A 22091-nucleotide genomic window follows, 5' to 3' on the forward strand; every position below is an offset into this window, starting at 1 on the left:
CTCGACTGTACATATGCCTCACATTTTCATTTTGAAGACCGCTTTCCAGACACTCTGGAAATCTTCCCAGCGGAGTAGTTTTGAATTTACATTAAAAAGAACAGACTCACTCTTTCATCTGGGCCAGGAGAGAGTCCGTGAGTAGCTGGCCGGTGATACAGGGAATGATTACTCAACGTGGCCGATATTCTTATCATCAGCTCAGAGTGAATGAAGCTAAGCAATCTAAGACCAACATGTACACTATTAGGGAACACTGCTCGACCATATATTGGTGCTAGAAGGCCCGTAGATCACTCCTGGGTTAGTTGCTGGATAGAAGATTGGAGAAGTGTAGTGCACGTCAAAATACCTTCTGCTCAATTACGTTGGTGGTCTGATAGTTGAGGATGGGACGCAGGCCGTGGGAGTCAGCGGCAGCTTTTGGATCCAAGCTGAAGTTCAAGGCCACATAAATGGAGGAGAGTTTATCCCTGAAGTCTTTCTCATCCTGCAATCAAAGAAACACATACCAGAGTTTTTGTCAGATGCAGTTCGTACAAACATTGAGAATGTGTTGTAGGGATATCAATTCTGATACCTGAACGGGCATATCTGCCGAAACCGAGTACCAATCCAATACCGGTGCATTATATATTTATACCGCTAAATATTTTTAACAGTACACAACTGTTAAAAATAATTTTTAACAGCTGTATACTACTTACAACGTATATGACTGCTATCGTTGTTGTAATGTCTGGTGACCATGATCAAATACATACAGAGAATAAGTGCCTTAAACCTTAGTTTGACAGGTTTTGCCGGCATTTTGCCAGTTCCGGCTAAAGTTACACTTTTCACGAGCACATGTGCAACTCTCAAGAGCTGATTATGGAGGCAGCTGACAAGGGAGACATCTCGCTACTTTCTCACTTTCGTTGAGAGTTGCACATGGGCAGTAGAGATCGGGCAGGATGTACAGATTGGGAAGTGAGTGACACGTGTCGTTTGTTCCCGTGTAGCATAAATGAGCTGAACGTAATATCAGATCAGTGCAAAGACTCATAAACTCGCCGATACCAGATGTATCATTTAAGGCTGTAACAGAGGCGTTCTGATACAGGTATTGGAATCTGCTGGTCAAGAATATCCCAGGATTTTGGTTTGCATAAAAATCGTAAAAAAAAAACAAAAAAAACACAACTTCTACTCAATGTTTTTTTTTAGAAAACATGCTTAGAGACAGGAGTCACAGGACGAATAATCACAGTCATAGATGTCTTCTATTAGTGTGAAAAAGAGCATACTCTTAGGTAGATCTTTGTGTTGTGGCAGACACGCTCGCCATGGCGCAGGCTCACACTCCTCTGGAGCAAAGGCTGCTGGGAATCCAAGAACAGAGCCCTCCTCACTGCACTTTTCTGCTTGTGCTTATTACTATCCAGCTGCACCTCCACCTGGAAATCTGGAACACATACAAATGAGCATACTTCTTCATTCATTTATCCATTCATGTGCAATGTAAACCCAATACATCCACTGCAATATAAACAACCATTCAGTCCGACTAGATCATTGCTTATTACTTATTTATTATACCGGAACTTGTTTTGATCTTGTTTTTCTACTTATGTCTCTTGTTTGTTCATTTGCACTATCCACTATATGCTGCTGTAATTCTGTAAATGTCCCCGCTGTGGGACTAATAAAGGATTATCTTATCTTATTCATGGCATGACGAATGTTCTTGAGTCACATTAAGACACGTTTTAAAAAAGAGCTCCATTAATACTCTGAAGGACACACAATGTCGTCAATGTAACTTACATCTGACGACACAGTCAACGCTTGTATATAAAGGAAGGAGCAATTAGAGACAATAACTATGGGTTGATAGGGAAGAGGAGTGAACACAGAAGAGGTTTGAGCATTAAGAGGTGGATCACAGAGGACATTTTGCACACTGCGTTCCCTTTTTTTTGTCATAACAAAATCCACAAAAAGCCACATCTCCTGCCAAAACACAAACCTACAGACTGTTATGGATTCAAAACATTACTACTGGTGGCTATTTGACAGTTTCCTTACTTGTAATAAAGTGCATGTGTGAAAAAGTGGCTCACCTAGGACGTCTGGTAGGTGCTTCCCATCAGCAGATATGCAGAAACTCAGGTTAACACTGTTTTGGACAGATGGGACAAAGACATGATGAGGGATGCATATTAATTCATGGCAGAGATTCAGTATAAATACACTGTACACACAAGACCCTCTCTCTTGCTCTCACACCATCTCTCATGGCCCACTTTTCTCGTGTCAGCTCCTTACATGGTTCACATTACAAGGCACAAGACGCAACAGGAATACAATGCATAATGTGAAAAAATGCCAAATGTCTGACATACTGGCATCTGACCGCTTTCGCCAGCCAAGCTGATAGATTGGTCTGTCTCCGTTTCCACACACATGCAACCACACACAAGGAATAGCAGAGTTAAGATGGGTGAAATTGGGCGACTCAGGTTTCAGTGCTGACCAGTCAATGGCAGTCTATATAAGCCTGTAGATCTCTCCCATGACATCAGCCGCACAACACTCTGCTGCTGTCCAAAAGTCTGCAAACCCGAAACCCCCAATCCTTTAACTAGTAAACCCACACACACGAGAGGCAGAGCACACTCTAGAAGGGAGAAAGGAAAAAGGGAGAGCGTTGAAAAAAAAAAACACAGGAAAGGGAAGAGAGGTGAAAAATGAGACATAAAGACACAGAGTGTACTATGACTTCTTCATGTATAAGCTCCTGTGTCTGCCTGTTTCTGCATGACTGTGTGCTCACGCTCACGGGAGTCTACGTGTCCTGATGTTTCCCAGCTGTGTTCCACCACCAAACAATATCTCATTCAAAAGCAACAGCAAAAGCCTCCCAGCCCCTCCCCATCCCATTATCCCTTGTGCTCTCCTTTCACCCCCACCAAAAACTCCTCATCACCAGGCAACGTAGTGTAATCAAGACACATGTGTATACAAGAGTTTCCTTTATGGATCAGGATCTGGAAAGGGGGGTAAAGCAGACACGTGAGCGCAGTGTCAACCATGTCGGGCAGCGAGCAACCGTCATCTGTTTCCTCTCCCCCTTTTCTGGAGCTGAGTGCTGTGCACATTTGGTTAACGGCTAACAATGCTGCTATTCAGCAAGTTATTTCTCTGCTCCTCAACAGAAACAGTGCGATATGAAGATTTTCTGAAAATAGGTCAGATAAGAGCAGATAAGGGTAGAAATAAATATCGTGACTGCTTATGAAAAGGGTATTCCTTATCAGAACTTCCTGTCAGGATAGGAGTTGTTTAAGCATGTAGGGGAAATGAGGAAGCACCCATCTTTTTTGCAGTTGGGTCAAACTAATACCAACAGAGCAGTACTGAAGCAGAGTCACAGGAAGCCGAGTGTCGGTACTGGACAAGCTGCTGAACACTCACCAGGAAACAGGAATGCTGGTGTTTCCACTGGTGACCATGCAGTTCTTCTCTTCAGGGTTGATCATGGTGGGGTTAACTGTCAGAAAGGCACTGGTGTTAACAATTGGGCGGGATCTGTGGGTAACAAAAAGAAAGTAGATTGAAGACCCGGACTTTGTGAAGAAGACCCGCTCCCTATGTAGATATAAAGGGCTGATTCTAAGCCAACAAAAACACAACTATTCTTAGTTTCAAGTCATTATACGCTAATAAAAACATAGTTATGCATATTATATTCCATTTCTGCTCAGAGATTCCCCGAAATGATACACACTGGCATTTTAAAAGGAACAGTTTGACATTTAGGGAAATATGCTTATTGAGAGTTAAATGAGAAGATCAATATCACACATATCTGTCCATGAAGGAGACGGTTTGCTTAGCTTAACACAAGGACTAGAAACTAGGGGAAACAGCTAGCTAGCCCTGTCCAAAGGTACAAAAAAAAAAAAAAAAACTAGCACCTCTTAAACCTGCACTTTTTACACCGATTTTGTATAGATTAAACAAGACAGATGTGTAAATTAAAGTGAGCTTTGGATGTGCAGGTAGGTGGATTTGGACAGATTGCAGTTTCCCTCTCTTCCCAGTCATTATGCTCGGCTAGAATAACAGTCTATTTAGTGAAGACATGAGTATTGGATTTTTAAAACACACAGACTTCATGACTACATACAGTATGTGATTCAAAACAACGTACCTATAGAGAACTGCCTTATTAACACCAAAGGCACCAACAATGAGATCTGAGAAAATAAAGGATCAGAATTAGAAAACATACTGAAAATATAAAAAGTTATCGATGACCATTGCATACTTGCAACCTCACTCACCTGGGTATCCATTCATGTCCAGGTCCTTGGCACCTCTGAGGGCAAATCCAAAGCTGGCAGGAATCGCACCAGCAGCCCACTGGCCAGTTATCACCTGAGATGGCTTTTCCCTGAGTCCTTCTGAGTATCCATTGTAGATGTATACCAGTCCCTGCCGATCCTCCCCTCCAAACGGACAGCTAATAGCCACATCTGCCAAAGGTCAAAAGAGAGGAAAGATATCAGCCTGTAGCCACAGTAGTGCTGTGCAGAAGTTAACAGAGAAAGCTGGTAATATCATACGGCCGCAGATACCTTTAATTAACAAGGCTTAAAGTGTAAAGCCAGCAGCTCTGTGGGGCTATACTTAGGCTTAAATGCTGTGTTTGGTAATTAGCAGTAAACACAAAGTACAGCTGAGGCTAATTATGTCATTAGTTTTGCTGGTATTTGGTCATAAACTGAACTTTTGGCAAATTCAGGAAGACATTTTAATTTGCTCTTCCCATAAGTAAAGGCCTGTTAAAGAAAAAGGCCTATTATGAATTGGATAGTGGTGGTTTGTCATTGTTGATTCAAAGTTGGTCTCCAAAACAAAAAGTTTTGGAAACACTGAGTTAGACAGTTAACCTACCTTTGGCAAATGAATCACACATGTAAATATTTCAGCTTTTCAATACAGATTTAATTATTTTCCTTTGTTTACTACTTTATTACTAATCACTGATCCCTTTAAAAAGCTCCTACTACTTAAAACTCCTCTGCATACTATTTAAGATGTACAAACTAAAATAAAACATGATGCTAACTCATTTCACTTCTAATATTCCATCAATCCCCCTGCTACAAACCCCATTCTTACCATTAAAACCATCCTGGTTGAGATCTCCCAAAGGTGCAATGGTGCTGCCAAATCTCCCGTACACCTGGGTGCCTGTCAGGTAAGGTAGGCGGAGCTCCAGGTTCACGGGGCCCCGCTGTAGGTAAACATAGACCCGGCCCATCTCTTCCAGACGGCCATCGGAGCCCCGAACCATGAACATGGGAGCTCCCACCAGCAGGTCAGCCATCCTGGAGACAAGAAAGGAAAATCACAAACTCATTTAAGCTCAGACACATTGACGCCTCTAATGTGTTGTTGGTGGCATCCAATCTAGACTCTTGTCAGCAAATTATCTAGCAAGGAAGAGACGGAGAAAGGCAGGGAGCAAGAGAAAAACAGACAACGGACAAGGCAACTACCCACCCATCACTGTTGATGTCAGTCGTTGCCACTGCATACCCGAAATATGATCCCATCTGTAAAGAAAGGGGTTTCCATGACTAAAAATCTCATCATAAAAAGACATTAACAGCATCAAGATTTGGTTTGTTTTTAGTTAATACAAAACAGTCATACTGCACTCTGCATCACGAGAGAAAAAGGGCGGCTTGAAGGAAACATGAAGGCCTGATGGGTTTAACAGGCGAGGCCCAGTTTGATGCTGTTTCTGTTCCAGATCAGTTTAATTTCCTGCATTTTCTGTCATGAACTTTGAGTCTGAAAAGCACACTGTAGCAGCAGTCTAAATTACCAGACTGTAAGCAAATTCACTTGTGATTTTATTTATTCAGCTGAGTCAATCATCACTGTTTAAACGAGCTCAGTGCTTTTCTATTCCCACAACCATTTGCACAAATTGCCACTGCACTTTCCCCTCAATAACTGTGCTTTACAGCAAACCACGAAAGAGACCAAAATCTAGTTAAGAGAACGTTGTAAAGGAAATTATTTTTGCTTACACTGTCTCAACAAATTAAGAGCTCTCGTGAAGAGCCGGGCAATGAAAACGCAGAGGAAGTGGAGCATGAAGGAGCCTTTGCTCTGCTGAGGTTGGACTCACCTGCTCACCAGTGTAGTTAATCAAGGTCTTCAGATCTGTACCGTTCAGAATAGACACCTGCAACACAGCAGCCACATATGGTGAACTTTTTTTTTGTATACGATCTCATATAAGCACAGTCTCTGTTATGGAATTTACTACAAAAATATTTCCCACTGTGACAACATTACTAAGGTTGTTTTCTTTCTTTTGCTTTCCTGTATCGGTCCCAAATCTAAAGCCCAGGCCTTTCATCCTAAAAGCACCAAAATGGTAGCCAAAATGAGAGCCAAAATGAGAGCGATGATTAAGCTTTCTTACCGAACCATAAAGCATGAGTCCTTTTGGAACACCGGCCACAAAATCTGAGGTGCACAGAGACATGAAGCAAAGATTAAGGGGGGGAAACCTACAGGTTGAGCCCAGCTGTAGGGTAAGAGAATTCCAGTATTGACGATGTTTCCAGCTCAATAGTCAAGTAAAATATTGTAGCTTATGTTCACTCCAGCTGTAATATTTGCATTGCTATGTGACTGCCGTTATGCGTTTTACATCCTGCACGCCTCACCTACCATTGGCCATGTGTGTGCATACCCTATTTTATTGACATACCTTCCACCTGATCACCACTGAATTCCCCGACAGCAATAGAGTAGCCTGTAGACAAGAGGACAGACGGCAACTTCAGCTTGCATGGCAAACAAATGGAGATATGTGTAAATGTGCATTCATCATAAAAGCACGTTAGCTTCCCTTACCTTGGTAACTGTCATCATGTTCAGACTTCACCTGTCTGGTTTGGATCTGTCCCTCCACAGACTGCATAAAGAAGCCTGGGTAGTACGCTTTGATGATGTCCTCCTTAGCTGCAGTGATCACCTGACCTGAAGTAAGACCAAAGTCAAATGAAAATAAACTTTTTAAGAAGAACATTTCGAGGCTTGGTTTTTCAGATTGTCATGTGTCTGATCGTTATGCCCTACATACCTTGCCAGAAGTAGCTGCCTGGCCCTCCTAATACCACTCTGCCATCCTGAAAGATAAAACTCGGAATTATTACAATGGAAAAGGAAATGATTATCCCAGAAACCTCTGGTGGTTCACTAACAGATACTTAGTTATTACCGTTGTGAAGTCAGCACTGAATCCTCCCTGACAGTAGCCTTGTCCCACCGCATCACTGATCTCTGAAACATGCAGGAATGGAGTGGTGCATCATGAATTATTTGACGCAACAATCATTTAATATTCCCGAACTTCTAGTTTCAAGGCATTACTGAATCAACAAAACATTCCCCGTTATATGACTCCCACATAGAGAGGTGACAGTTACCTGTGCGACAGGGAGCATACTCCACAAATTTGGTGAAATTATGGACTGAGAGGTAGCAAGTTCCTGTAGCGTCAGAGTGGGGGACATCCTGTTTAGTCCGCCAGGAGTAGAGAGGGGCACAAGCCTGGGTCAGAGAGGAGGTGGAGAGAGATGGGGATTGCCGGGGAGGAAAAGGGGAGGGAGCAGATGTGGTGATGAATGGGGTGAGTTTTTAGGTGGGAGATGTTTTTCCAGTTGCAACATCACACTGGTGAACTCAGGAGGAGACTCAGGCTTAGGTCAGCGGTACATCTGGAGCAGGGTAACCGTCGTAACTCAACCCAGGTCACAACCCATACTATCAGACCAAACAAGAGGCGGCTCAACTTTGATGTCACAGGGGGGGCACAAAACATTTCTTTGCGGTGTGTCGAGACTGGAGGTGAAAACTGGACCCTAGTGACAACAACTTAATGTGAGACAAATTTCTACCAAAGAACACGATGTCAGAGTGAGACATCACTCAAAGTAGACCGTTTCTCACAGCCATGTGGCCAGAGCAGGCTTCACTGAGAGCCATAATCATAACAGCAGAGAGCACCAGTGTTGTGGTGCGGCCCAACCCCCCAAAGTCATCTCTGAGAGGGTCATCTTACCAGAATTGTGTCACCGTGAGAACGCACAGTGGCGCCAAACCATTGGTGGGACTTGAAATCAGCCTGATGTTCTGTGTCGTTGAGCAAGACGGTGCGATCCCCTGGGAAAAACATGAGAAAATGACACTGAGTTATGGCACTATGAAATAACATGCATTCCTTCATGTGGGTCTTGAGTTTCTTAATTTTTCCTTCCTCTCCCAGGCCCTTGGAAACATCTGGCCATTTGGCAGAAAGAAAGCTTAACACCAGTTGTTAGACTATTTTTCATGCAAAGACAATCGGGGTGAGAATTTAAAAAGTATGGCATTTGCTACTCGGCCACTGTTCAGGAGATGGTAGTTCTCTTAGCGTGGCCGGTTTTGGACCGGACTAGCTTAACCTCGCTGACCCTTCGCTCTGTTTGACCACCTGGCCACTAACGCCGATCTCCCACTTCAACGCTTTGACAGCAGCAGGTGACATGACAGATGGTCTGGGGAGTCAGATTTAAAAACACGACTTTATTGGCAGACAGATGTTACATCTGTGCAGCAATGGAGAATGAAATGCAAACAAATTGATTAGGCAAGGAGGTCACATCATTTCCACATAAACCCACACACTGGGGGCTTCAGAGTATGAGCCAACATCTTTAAGGAAAGTTCAAATGTGAGGTCAAAAGCAACCGCACCACTCCCGCTTAACCCTTTGCATTACTCAGACTCATTGCTCCTGAAGACTTTGTCAAACCACAGGCGTATTGCAAAAGAACAGAACAGGGTCTGACGCTAGATACTGCAAGAGATCATGACCTATGTTGATGTGAAGAAAGCAGGCTGTCGGCCCCCGGTCTTTCCTCCCAGCCAACTCGGCAGCCTGGAGCTGCTCTGTGTCTTTGTGGAAACAGCGAAGGGGCTGGGGTCCAAGGATAACATACACATTCTGGCCCGGCTTCCTCATAGCAACCTCCCAGTCATCTCTGTTTAGGCACACACTTCTCTCACTCTTTCTTTGTTTTCATTTTCAATATTATCCCCATCTTCCTATTCATATTTCTTACACTATCTCGCCCTAGTCTCCATGTCTGTACGGCATTTTCTCTCCTCTGCTTTCAGGGCGTGCTGCTCCCCCTCACCCACGACAGTAAGCAGAGAGATTATAGTTTTTTTAATAACCCAACTGTATTTCTGCTATCTCCAACACCGGGGTTTCCTGCAAACATCACTCATCACGAGCCTACAGCAGCGAGCCCTGCCCCCATAGAAGTCTATGTGGGAAAAGAAGAAGTGCTTTAGGCATACAGTTAATAACATGACCAGCACTTCAAAACGGCTCCTTATAAGCGTGTTGCTTTAACTAATCTGCCTTAGCTGCATGGCACTTTTTCTTAAAGCAAACACTTTAATATTTTCATAACTAAGGGTTTTTTGTTTGGACAAGGCCAATGCAAAGCCACCAGGGAACGGTAAGCTGTGGTTGCCTCCAAAATCAAATCAATCAAAAAGATAACAACCACAAAAGTAGGTTGAAAGATAGCACACGTGTTGAGTATGTAGCGCATAGTAGGCAGTGAGTGACTCTTGTTGGTTTGACTCGTGTTACCAAGGCAACCAGTAGTTAGCAGCAGAAAATTCCCCTCGTAATTCATGACTGTGATCAGTGATCTATCCATGTAAAAGAGAGGGAAGCACATACTGAAGCACATAAGAAGCTAAAGCTCTCACATGGCAGCATTAGTTGCAGCATTAGTTCTGTGTCAGCATAATGGGTGAGGCAAAGTTCTGTTTGTTGTCTGCGAGAGTCGGAGGAGATTCAGAGTGTAGATAGGGGGGGGAGCCAGAGACGGGCCCCAACAACATGCCATCTGACCGAAGTCCCCCTGGGAGGCCGGTTAGAGCGGTGCGCTGATGGGACATGGTGCCGGGCCCGGTCTCTCCCGGGACCAGCAGAGGAGTGTGGGGGTCTGGAGTGCGTCCATAGACTCACTCTCGCCTTTGAACCGTGTGTGAGACGACAGCCATTAGTGGCGTTAGAGCCTCTGTGTGAGTGTGTGAGTGTGTGTATTTGTGTGTGTGTCAGTGGGGTTAAAGACAAATGGCCAAATTCACTCATCACATCAGCTGCCCCTGTGGGAGTACCGGCAGCAGGAGAACAGAGGGGGACAGAGCGGAGGAACAAGGCTCTGGTTTCTCCCTCTTTCCTCCTTCCCCTCTGGCTTTCTTACCCTCCCTCCCTTCCTCCCGTCCCGTATGTGCCCTTCTCACACCCTCCCTACTGCCCTCGCTCCCCTTTCCTCCTCCCAGATTCATAGACGGGCTCTTATCTCAATGGAGGAGGAAGTGGATGGGAGGGGGCCTCTGGCCACTTTGACCCAATTAGTTAGGCTAATTAAGAGGGTCTATGGCCTGTGGGTGGGAGCTCAAACACACCAAGAGACAGTGAGACCTATGACACCAAATACTGTAGTGGAAGACGGCACTCCTTCACACTAGCATTCATAATGGAGAAAATCGAGATGAAGTTACATGTTTTTGTTTAACTCTTAGATCACATCCACGTTAATATTGTGCACCTATATGCAAAAAATATATATTTTTCAATCAAAATCCAATCATCTTTTTTTCCTGTAAAACAAAATATGAAGTGTGCTTATGGAAGCTAGCACCAGGAAATGCCCACCAATAATATCATGACATCCATCAATCAATCGCCATCTTTTAGCGACAAGGTTTTTGTGGCGACACGGTCCTCTGTAGCTTCTTTAGGTGCTACATTCTAAGCCCGCCCACCCGAAGAATTTGATTTAAATGTATCTTGTGATTGTATACAACTAACATATTCTGTAGCACAGAAGCTTAAGATGCTATAACTTCCATTTCACTGAGACTTAAAAAAAAAGAAGATTTTGGACTGTATTTTTTCATTGCTCTAGTATTTAGTATCAGAATTGTCACAGCTACAGTAAATGAATTGTTGCAGTAAATGTCATCATGTAACAGCTGCCATTTACATGCAGATGGCTGTGTTTTGATTGCTCCTCCACTGTATGGTGGTTCTGCTGTGATCCAGATGTCGGAACCGGCTCTGGCACTCAGATCAGCTCCTTCAAAGGCCCTTAGAAAATATGAAGGACACTCTCGGACAGCCCAGGGGACTAACCTTCACTGTGAGGCCTTGCTGCTTGCACATGACATCACTCACTGAGGCCTCCAGCCAACGCCACATTTTATGTTGCAAGAAAGACCGTGCAAAAATAGTGGAGCAAAGGGTACCCAGCAGTGGTGTGTCCAATAAAAAATATTGTTAAACCAGGCTTGTGAAACACTCAGTGGAATATTTCTCCCTATTGTGCATTATGGACAGTACATTTAAGCTGGCCCACAATGCTAAGCTTTGATTTCTCAGGAAAGAAGCCATAAGCACAGTGGTAACACACTGTGTGTGTGTGTGTGTGTGTGTGTGTGTGTGTGTGTGTGTGTGTGTGTGTGTGTGTGTGTGTGTGTTTTAGGGTATGTTCATTCTAAAAGCTAGCAGTCATTTTACTTTGATGGTCCCTTTCCTCACCTTGCCATGGCTCTATTGTGCACAACAGGCTGATGGGTACTCTGACAACATACTGAAACATGAATCCATTCATTAGACAACCTCCTGAAAGTCCTTGTGTTCTCTTAAACCACTTTACCTAATCCTGACTCAACTGGAGCCTTTTTGTGAGGACCGGTGTCTGCTTCACCTGTCATACAAATAGGACATTTCTTTGTGAGACCTATTTGTTTATTGGTTGCTTATCTCCCTTATAGCTCCTGGGGCAAGGCAACACAAACACGACCTGGGTGACGGAAAGAGTATCCTTCAAAAACCTCTTCAACACCCCATTATCCTTTTCATCCCCAAAGAGGGGACAGGAACAGGAAAAAAAGGTTCACCCTGCGTCCAGGAACCAAAGTAGCCGACAATAGCTCAGTGGAGTGGGACGCTGACGCCTGATCCTGCCCTGTTTGCTGACTACAGGAACAGAGAGGAAAGGCTTTGATGGCTTCAAACGTGTACAGAGAAGCAGCAAACCTCCGCTGTTTTAAGAGAATTTAGAAAACATATCCAGTTTCTCGAACTCTCAAACAACCAGGTAGTCACATGCAATCTGTTTACAGTTAAAAAAAATCATAAAATTAGAACAGCATTTGTTAGTACAACTGATAGTACAGCTGTCAGACCTTCCCAACAGCTCTATCCTAATGCTTACCTTCAATATCAAACTCGATGGTGTGACAGTCTGTTTGGCTGAGGCTCCATGGGCAGTAGAAGACAGATCCTCCCTCTGTAACCTTAACCTGCTTGGTGGTGGCCTTTGGAGCTCCTATCACCACACTCACACTGCAAAAGAATGACAGAAAGAGAGACAAATTGCTGTAAATCCAATGTTACAATTTTACCAAACCACAGGATCCATACAAACCCGCATTTCTTTACCAAACCATTGCTACGGTTTGTAGCTCTTAGCCTGGCCTCAATTAACAGTCGCATTCCAGACCTCCGGCTCAACAGCTTCAAACATGATGCATGAACGCATTTAACCGCTTAGCAAGCTGTATTCTGACTCACAAGCAAAACATTTTAACAGATTGCAGCACTGTTTTACATAATCCCCATACAACCAGGGGAAACTGCTGCTAGGTCATGTGCATATGTGATGCTCGCGGACGCATTCACTCCACTTGAGCAGTCAGGAGAAACACTCACACGGTCACACAAGCGTTCCTGTGGGACAGGTTCAATAGGAAAACAGAAAAGCAGACAGGCTAAGTGGAGTCATGCTCTTGTTTCTTCAGCTGTGCCACAAAACGTCAATGTCCTGGGAGCTACACTGTACAACTACAAGGAGGGCCGCCGACCACTTCAACTGACAGAGGAAGAATCCGTGAGGCGACAGGTGAGTCGTCAGAGATGAAAGAGAAGAAGAAACGTGAGGGATGGTACGTTAATGGGGAAATCAGAGATTTGAGCATGGTCAAGTTGGACACAATATCTCCCAGTAATGTAGATAATGTGTCTTAAGTGGATGATTTAGCCATTACCTCACTCTGGACCCACTTGACCTGACAAGCATCACCGACACAGATGCAGTCGCTGGCATTGATGTGGGTAAAGGGGGCAAGGGACCACTGAGACCAGACGGTGTCTAGGGGGTTCCAAAACAGGAAGAGCACACCCTTTCCTGCCCCGGATCTTCCAACAGTGCATGAACGTTTACATTTGGGTTAAGTTTAGCGTTCTTCCCCCGAAGGGTACTCAGCAGGCTTCAGAGAAAGCCGGGGGAGCCAGCATGAGTCAAAACAGGAGTTAAACCATGCAATATTCCAAGGCCTTGTAATCCACAATAATTAATCCCACTGAACCTATCTATTACCTCAGATGACAAAACAAATGAAAGTTACAGGATGGCTTACGGAAAAAATTCTTACAGAAGGGAGCCAGAGTAAGTTGGTGGTCAGGAGAAAGCTTTCAAATCATTTCATCATCTGGTTTTGAAAGCACACTACTGTGTGTAGAACAAAGGGAAGGTCACAGAGCAGAACTTATGGGTTCAATATCGCACCGATACATTGGTCCTAATACCTCGGAAGAGAAGAGATACAGTTCAATGCCAATTCCAAATGTGGAGCAGAAATTCCTGGTTTGTGTTGGAAGAGAGAAATAGAAACAAACCAGTCCGAGTTGGAGAGCAAGAAGCATTTTCTCACCACATAAGCAGACGCAGGAATACCCAGAGTTTCACCTGCGCAATAATCTAAAATCACAGAGGGGTCACATTTAGACAGCTGAGGATCTCCCTCTCACACACAGATATGCAAGCAGTTAGTAAATATTTAACACAAGCAGACCACACTAAAAAAACGTTACTGTAAAAAGGATTACCTGTGCTAAACAACACAGCCGTAACAGTTTCGTAGCAGACTGAAGAACAGAAATCAACTGATGTTTCTACGGCAAAAACCTTTTCCGAATAATCTGAATCCAAGCACATGCATGCAATAAGCAACACAACTATGTATACACTAACGATGCCAAGGAAACTGGAAGCCACAGCATCTTTTTTGTTGAATCAGATCTGAACATAGTCCAGCCTGTTGCAGCTTTTCAAAGGGGGGGGGGGGGGGGGGTACAGGAAATAACATAACAAGCAGATCATGCTTTAATCAGCAAGTTGAAGCGAGTTTGCACTACCTTACACAGATGTGCAGACACACAAACACAGAATGATAACGATCTAAAAGCACTAAATGAGGAGGAATTAGCATTTAATTGGTCCTTATCTGGTGAGGATCAGTCTAGAACTAAACTAGTGTTTCTCCGCCCTACACCTTATCTGCTATCTGAGTGCTCAAAAGGTATATAGAGCTTAGTGTCATTAGCATTTAATGAAGCTGTAACTGCAGTCGGCTGAGTGCTTGCTGCATTACAAATTCCTTTGTGAAAGGAGGCGGAGTGTATGACCGGCTCTTGGGATGGGTATGCAAATATATGCATTTGGTAGGGGGCAAGCAATCCTCAGCTGTTGAGCTGAAGGACAGACTTATCGGTTTGTGTCCAAGCCACTGTGGCTGAAGTGAGTGCAGACCGAGGTGTTCTCCATCATTTGTAACTTGAGGCCTACTTCTGATTATAAAAAAAAAAGAAAATCTGAGGACACCCTTCCCAGATAAATGAAAAAAAAAAACATGATGAAAAAAGGGGAAAAAAAGAAACGGGGCTGTAAATTTGTGTTATGCCGCTGTCAGCTGTACTGACCAAAATAAATATTCTGCTTACCGTTAGCCACCACTGCCGGCCATTATGTAGCCATGTTTAATGTATTCAGGGTCATACTTCCTAACAACACGCTTTGGAGTTTTTGCTGGCGCAGGGTCGTCTCCCACATCACTTTTTCGTTTCAAAAACCGATACATTTCACTGCATCCCAGGGAATTTGGCTGGCTAACAGTAAAAATGTTGTAATTTCTCTGATGACGTGTCATGAATGTTTTCTTAATTAAATCTAACCATTTGGCAGTAGCTACGTGGACCACTAGATGGCGCTCTAAGGGCCACCAGTGGGCCTCAGCCCAGTGGTCGAAGGTAGCTGGGAGACAAAAGGCTGTTCACTTCTCGGAGGGATTAAGAGCTGCACCATCACAGGTTTGATGGGGATCACAGCTGGCAAAGCTCAGGATGCATCTGAAAAGCCATGACCAATCTTTAGTGCACTGAAATGTTTTGTCTACTGAAGAATTAAACCACACGTCACTTGCTCATTTGTCATGTTGATGTGGGTGAATATCGAACCCATTTCACCAGAGAGGGACTTGATCAATGCCCTAGGAGTGAGGATGTAAAGCATTGGAAGCTTCATCATGTCTAACAAAGTCTACCCCACCAGCTACCATACAGCAGCCACTAATGAAGCATTAATTAAACTACTGCAAATAAGGAATGCGTAAACAACAGCTTCACTGTGACTGAGAACTGGGTTCGTCTCAGTTGAAGCTCAAGCAATCAGAGGACATTCTACAAAGAAATCCCACCCCACACCACAATTGCCAGACAGTAACCACTATTTTATGAGGGGTTGCGAGATTAAGGGTGATGCAGAGTGCTGGAACTTGCTGATGTGACATTATCGCGCATGGCCATGGCTAATACAGTTTATGATGAGGTTACAGAAGGAGGTTGTCAGAGGGCAAATTCCTCTGTTACCCCCCCGCCCCTTTAGTCTCATTCCACATTTAATTTTCTTCCACCCAGCTGCAAAAGCTGATGTCATTTGAACACTATTATAACCGCTTTAAGCTAGAAAGAAGGGGGAGGAAAAATCGCATTTGTTAAGCATGCCAGTGCCGGCTGCAGTCACCACCTGCAGTCATAAACACGGCTCAACGAATGCCGTGGCACAGACAAAGGAGTTGTTGCCTTCGAACCGCAGAGCTATCAACAAGTGCTTAAACAGTGGAGTGGCTCCATATCAGTAGAGGAACTCCGATGATCCTGAGCCAGAGGCAGCTCTTGACCTTCACTGCTCTCACTCCCTCAGCGCAGAAATGGAAGCAAAATAAAACAAACATCCCTAAAGAATCCCTTCACCAACATCATTTAATGATACCTGGATCAATGGGAGTAGACAGTTAGGTGACACGCTGAACAAATTAACGAATTGCATGATGTCATCTTGCAGCAGTATTGACTTTTCAAAGCACGCGTGGGCACTTAGAGTGAGATCAGCTGAATGACAGAAATGAGAAGGACAAGCAGTGTGTGATGACTTATTCTAGACCACATGGAGCCACACGAATATCCTCATGTCCTCTCAGAACCAAGGCCAGACAGAAGCTGTTTGAGTCCTTACGTCTGCCATATGGACGAGCGTCTACTCTCTTACACACACACACACACATACACACATGTTCTCAGTGCTGCTGTCCAGGAGCCTGAAGATGATGAGAGTAGCAGTGCCTGCTGGGATGGCGTGTGCTGACTACAGAGAGTCCACTGTGCTGTGCTGTGCTGAAGCCACATTTCTTGTCATAACGGTCAGATGGTAGAGTAAGAACCAGATAAAGGATCTGTATGTTGCTTACAGGCCTGAGATCTTTTATTACATCCTATGGACATTTCTACATTCCAGGATGAACTTGAAAAGGAGCCATTGAGATCTGAACCCGCACCGACCGCTGTGGATCAGATGAACAGTCCAGTCTGTCGAGGAGCTGATTCCGCTATCACCACAAAACCATTTCCCCTGGTATCCTCTAAACATAAAAGTGCTGCAGGCCAAGGTAGCCAAATAATGTTTTTTTATAGTCACACAGGAAAAATGTCAATTTTATAGTTTGGAACTTAATGATTTTATGCTCTTCTGCAGCTGGGAAGAAGTCACTAGCCTGGTAAGTGAATCAGCAAAGTCCCCACCAAGCTGATTTAGCGACTGCTGTTTTTACTTCAGACTTTTCAGCAGGCAGCGATCATTCTGTGGCTGTATTATACCATCGTTATGGATGCTAATGTGTGAAACCAGCAGCTGCTCTGTCTGAACCACAAACCATGCAAAAAAAAAAAAAAAACATTTCACAAGTAGCAAGTGAGAAATTTGAAACATCCTGCCACTCTTAAAAAATATCAAAATGACTTGTGGTCGAGCAAACGCATTTTCTCATACCTAACTGTTTTCCCACCGTCATTCCCAAATGCAACCCCTCCCTCTCCTTTCACCGTCCAGCCGCTCTAAAATCCTCCTGTGGGGAGTTTAACTGCTGGTGGTTCACACCTCTTCACAATACCCACGTCAGGGGGTCCAGTCCTCTCACCTCAGGATAGAGAGGCTGTTGTATTAATGGGGGGAGGGGGGGTAAAGCAGCTGTTGACACTTTGTCTGTGCACCCCCACAATCCCAGCCACACCCACACATGCATACATACAAAATGCACATCCAGAGACAGTAATGGCCAGAGGTTACGTCACGTTTCCATTACAAAAATGAGATGCTAATTTGAATTCCAGCCAGTGGAATTTTATATCGGCACAAGCGGACGATGGCGTCATTTGCTTATTGCTGTATAAAAGGATAGTCTTTATCAAGTTACCATAGATGTGTCATTTAGTGACCTGGGGTTAAAACAAACCAGGCCCCCTGGCAGTCAGAGATTAAATCTAGCAAAGTATGAGTCAGGAGGACCCTGACCAATGGCTAACTCCATTCCAAAGCAGACATGATGTCCTCTGGGCATTCCCGACTCAATGTAGCAGACGTGACAGCAAGGTCCACGGGCCACACCGACTTTTTCCAGTAACACACACAGGCTCATTATTTAAACCCCCCTTTTACCAACAGACCAGTAAAAGCTAAACAGGCACTTTATGTTACAAACAGACTGCAGTGTAGCCAAGCTAAGTATGCCCCAACTGACCTTTGCAGACACTAATGCTCTCAACCTACTGGCCTGCTTATCATAGGTGTGTACAAAGTTTGACAACAGAAAATTAACTCAGCTTTTCAGAAGACTAATACATTAAGAAAGAAATGAGTCATAGTGAAAATTACTCTGGAAAATGGAAAACAGAAAACAATTTCTGCCGTCAGACAAAGGGCCCTATTGTCTGCATGAACCTGGATGAAGAAACGCTTGGCAACACAAATATACAAGCTGTGCTCCTGCCGCTCCAACACTTACTGGTTTCATTTCAAAACATGTCCATAGAAAAGGACACCGATGAAAACAATCACACAAATGAGAGAGATCATATATGGAGAGGGACCTCTGTGAGAGAAAACATTGCAGTTTTAGTGGCCAAAAGAGACCTCAATCCAATGTCAACATTAGTTCAACTCTAACCCTGTTTGAGAGGGTAAACTTCAGGAGAGTGACCTAAATGGACTGAATGAACCCGGCATGTGTTGGTCATGGCCAAACAATTCGTGAGCTAACGCACATCTCCGACACGTCACTGAAACGCATGCAGGGACTGGAACATATTACTAAATCCATCAGAGGGTCCTCCATCATTGGTTGTCCATTATTGTTTCAATGGCACTATAATCTCACTTAGAGCAGTTAAAGACCAAAAACAAGTGGTTATAACTGTACGTTTCCTCAAAAGTCCAACATTCAACAGGCACCAGAAGCTGTCTCGTCCTTCCATACACTCCAGGCCAGGTCTGTTATTATTTATAGCCCCTGACCCTTTGACTCCTTCTATCTGCAGTGTGATCCACTCCCTCATCCCTGCCTGGCACCGGCAAAAGTAAAAGAGGAGGCAGTTACTGTTGTTTGATTATTACGTTATTTGAGGAGAGAGTCAGCCCTCAGAAGTTCTTCCAATGATGACGAGGAGGAGGGTGTGTGTGAAACTGACATATAAACATGCAAATTGACCATCTTCACTCGTGAAAATAACATACACACTCAACAGAGGACCATATATCCTCTTGCCCTTCCTGTGTGTATCTGACAAGAGCCTCCATACACAGTTCACAGACACTATCCTTAGGCGCTCTTCCATGGTGGGCTGTCTGCCAGTGTCCAAACATAATTTTATTACGCCAGGCCGAAGGGCATGACAGACCCCGCCGCGTATATAAACTTGTTGTCAAGGATGAGCGTCAAACTGGGAGAAAGTAAGCCTTTGTGTTCGCAGGCCTGTCAGGGGCATTTATGGATGGGCGAAGTATCCTCCTTCCTCGTCTCTGCATCTGCCATCCGTCTCATTTTGCTAATCCAACCAGTGATGAACACAAGTTATTAAAAATCGGAGCCGGGCTAACAGCAGCTCATCCTGACAAGAAGAAACTCCCTGTGCAACCCTCAACTGACCTCACCCCTGGATTCCAGCTACTCCCCCGTTTCCCCCACGTCTCCCAAGTGTGGGCGATGATGATGTGACGGCAATAACATGAGATAACAGAAACTCCTTTCATGACTCTCCTGACATCTCCCGATATGCGTCCACATCTAAGAAACTGTGAATGAAAAATGGCAGATACGTGTGGTTTGCAGATAAAGCGATGAGTCATGATCTCAATTCTGCTCACGTGTACTTTGTTTTGCTTGACATTGGACTCCTGAATACATATCATCCACAGGAAAATTACAGGGCACTGGGTTGTAGGAGGCTACATTTAAACGTTGTTCCTGTTCTGCAGGAGCATTGTCTCATCTCCTCCTCCATGAGTATGGCATCCCAACTGTAGAAAAGTTCAGATTAAGTCATCATTAGGATGACGTCTACTCTGCCTCACACTTAATGAGTCGTGGAGAGATGATGGGGAGAGCGGCTAGACAGTGGGGGGATGGATGAATTAAAAAGCCATGCTGCAGAATGACATCAGCATAGGAGGAAGTGAGGAGGGGGAGGCTGGAGAGAGAAGAGGGGTTCATGCGTTCAGGCTTTACGTCCTAAATCATACCGCTCTCCTGAAGTCGCTGCTTCCCAGGCAGAGAGATGAAGACCAAGAGCAGCAGGCTTTTAAAGAGACAGCGCATGGTGGGGGGGGGGGGGGGGGGGGGGGGAGTGGGAGTGGGGGGTGGGGATGTCCCCATGTCTGAGTGTCTCACCGTCCGGGGAAGTGGGGAGGAGAAACAGGGAAACTAGAGCTGCTGCTGGCGGCCCACTCGGCACAAAGCCCTTCCTCAAACCCCAGCATGCTGGCTGGTTGAACAGTGGGCCGAGACACCGCTGGTGCTGCTCAGCAGACACAGACTCAGCCAGGAAGTCTGATTTTGTCTGAGGGAAATCTTGACTGCGGGCGCACAACCTTTTGTTAATGATTATGACAATTACAGGTTTGGGTCCAAGGCTCACCAAAGTGTACCGAATGTAAAGAAACACAAATGCAGATCTGTCAAGCATGTCTAGTTTGTTTTTTTTGGCTGCATCCCTGTTGATATGAACACTACATGCTCCTATAGGACAGCCAGAATGTCCCACACTATTATTTTCTCCTCATACTACTATTAGACCTGACCACAGGCATGTATGCATGAGTCCCTCAAAAGGGCCGATGCCAACAAGGAAGAATGCCAGACGATCACAGCATGCTAGGTGTCACAGGGATCACATCCCCACTGAGCCAGAAAGCATCACAATCAGCAGCAGCATTTCAGACCAATAAGACATGATGGCTAAAGGTAGCCGTTAACAGGCTTTTTTCCCCCCTGGCGTTTAAAGACGAGGGCAGATTAAAAGGTCAGAGCTAAATGTAAATGTAATTTTGTAGGGCAATAAGGATTTCAAGAGAGATAAAAAGAAGAAAAGGTTTTGGTTCATACTTTTATGATGAATACAGATAGCACTATCTGGGTTTTAATGTAGTTACTTTAAAACGAATGCAATTCCCTGAGTATATTAAATTGCAGTAAGTTGTGTGCACACTGAGGCGTGTGCGCTGTGCGTAGGGCATGTGTCCTTCCAGAGAACACAGTACACAAAACTCTGATAGTCTCTTGATTTAATGCCAGAGCCGCCACAACAACATCCCACGTACGAGTTCCGTGTTTCCTTTTGGAAACTTCTTCAATAACTTTAACAGGGGAGTTGTAAATTTACATTTCTTGGCAAAACACCCAAGTCCCCCCCTTGGAAAGTTTGCACGCTGCACGCAACATATTTGTGTACAACTGAGTATTTTGAGGCGCCCAGAAAGAGTCATAAACAACTTTCAGACTGCACTGGAGCTTGTTGCTGAGAAGCCCCTTGTTACTTTTTTTAATATAATTTAAAAAAAGAGAAATAGTCGTACTTATGTTTTTAAAAAAAACTCACCTGGAAGAATCGGCTACATAAAAGTCAACAGCATATCCGAAGTAGCTCCCGTTAGGTCCGCTGTAAACAGCTGGGTTCTCCACGTCCAAGTTAAACGCCTCGCAGACAGAAAAAGTGAGTAATAGCCCGCTGATACAAAGGAGAGATCGGGCGAGGAGGGCTTCGATCCCCGGCGTCTTTACGCGAAACCGTTCCAAGCCCATTATTGAGAATAAATGAATCCTCTCAAATTATTTTTAAATGTCGAAATTGTCCCAGTTTTTGGGCGCTTTCGAGTCCGCAGATCAAGCCTGAAAATTGTTGTGGATTACGGCTAAAACTGCATCCCTGTAGCTCTAACCGGCCAGTGTCTCATTAATGCGCCGTCAGCTCCTCTCAGCGTCCTCGCTCCTCTCTCTGCTTCTCCTCTCTCCAGGCCCACGCCTCCTCTGCTCACCTACTCACGACACACGGAGGAGCAGGGAGTTCCCACACCCGTGACAAAGTTTGGAAGAGGAGGAGCCTGTGATTCCCTAAAAAGGAAAAAAAAGACACTTTTCGTCCGCTAATCTTCCATGTTTACCAATGCGGTGTAAATGTGGTCACTTTTGAGTTCAGAGACTTTTTTTTATCGGTGACACAAGATTATTAACCAAAAGGAACAATGGATCAAAAAACTCCTCCTTTTGATTTTATCTCA

At 44.5% G+C, this 22091-nt stretch overlaps 1 protein-coding gene across 1 annotated transcript in view; it reads right to left on the minus strand.

Annotated features, from left to right (window-relative positions):
• itga5 (integrin, alpha 5 (fibronectin receptor, alpha polypeptide)) overlaps window positions 1–21742 on the minus strand; it is a gene marked incomplete at its 3' end in the record, with an annotated part of 33258 nt that extends 11516 nt beyond the window's left edge. Inside the window, exons 1-18 of the mRNA XM_079167039.1 lie at window positions 21413–21742; window positions 12366–12496; window positions 8141–8241; window positions 7506–7629; window positions 7298–7359; window positions 7160–7205; window positions 6931–7056; window positions 6785–6829; window positions 6494–6537; window positions 6194–6250; window positions 5557–5609; window positions 5173–5381; window positions 4332–4523; window positions 4199–4244; window positions 3460–3573; window positions 2106–2161; window positions 1290–1447; window positions 353–490 (exon numbers count right to left, since the gene is read on the minus strand). Of these exons, the coding sequence (XP_079023165.1) occupies window positions 353–490; window positions 1290–1447; window positions 2106–2161; window positions 3460–3573; window positions 4199–4244; window positions 4332–4523; window positions 5173–5381; window positions 5557–5609; window positions 6194–6250; window positions 6494–6537; window positions 6785–6829; window positions 6931–7056; window positions 7160–7205; window positions 7298–7359; window positions 7506–7629; window positions 8141–8241; window positions 12366–12496; window positions 21413–21615 (1905 nt within the window). The 5' untranslated portion in view covers window positions 21616–21742. The remainder of the gene's footprint in view (window positions 1–352; window positions 491–1289; window positions 1448–2105; window positions 2162–3459; window positions 3574–4198; window positions 4245–4331; window positions 4524–5172; window positions 5382–5556; window positions 5610–6193; window positions 6251–6493; window positions 6538–6784; window positions 6830–6930; window positions 7057–7159; window positions 7206–7297; window positions 7360–7505; window positions 7630–8140; window positions 8242–12365; window positions 12497–21412) is intronic.
• Between the last annotated feature and the right edge of the window lie 349 nt (window positions 21743–22091).

Source organism: Pholis gunnellus (genome assembly GCF_910591455.1).
Source record: "Pholis gunnellus genome assembly, chromosome: 2".
Classification (NCBI taxonomy): Eukaryota; Metazoa; Chordata; class Actinopteri; order Perciformes; family Pholidae; genus Pholis; species Pholis gunnellus.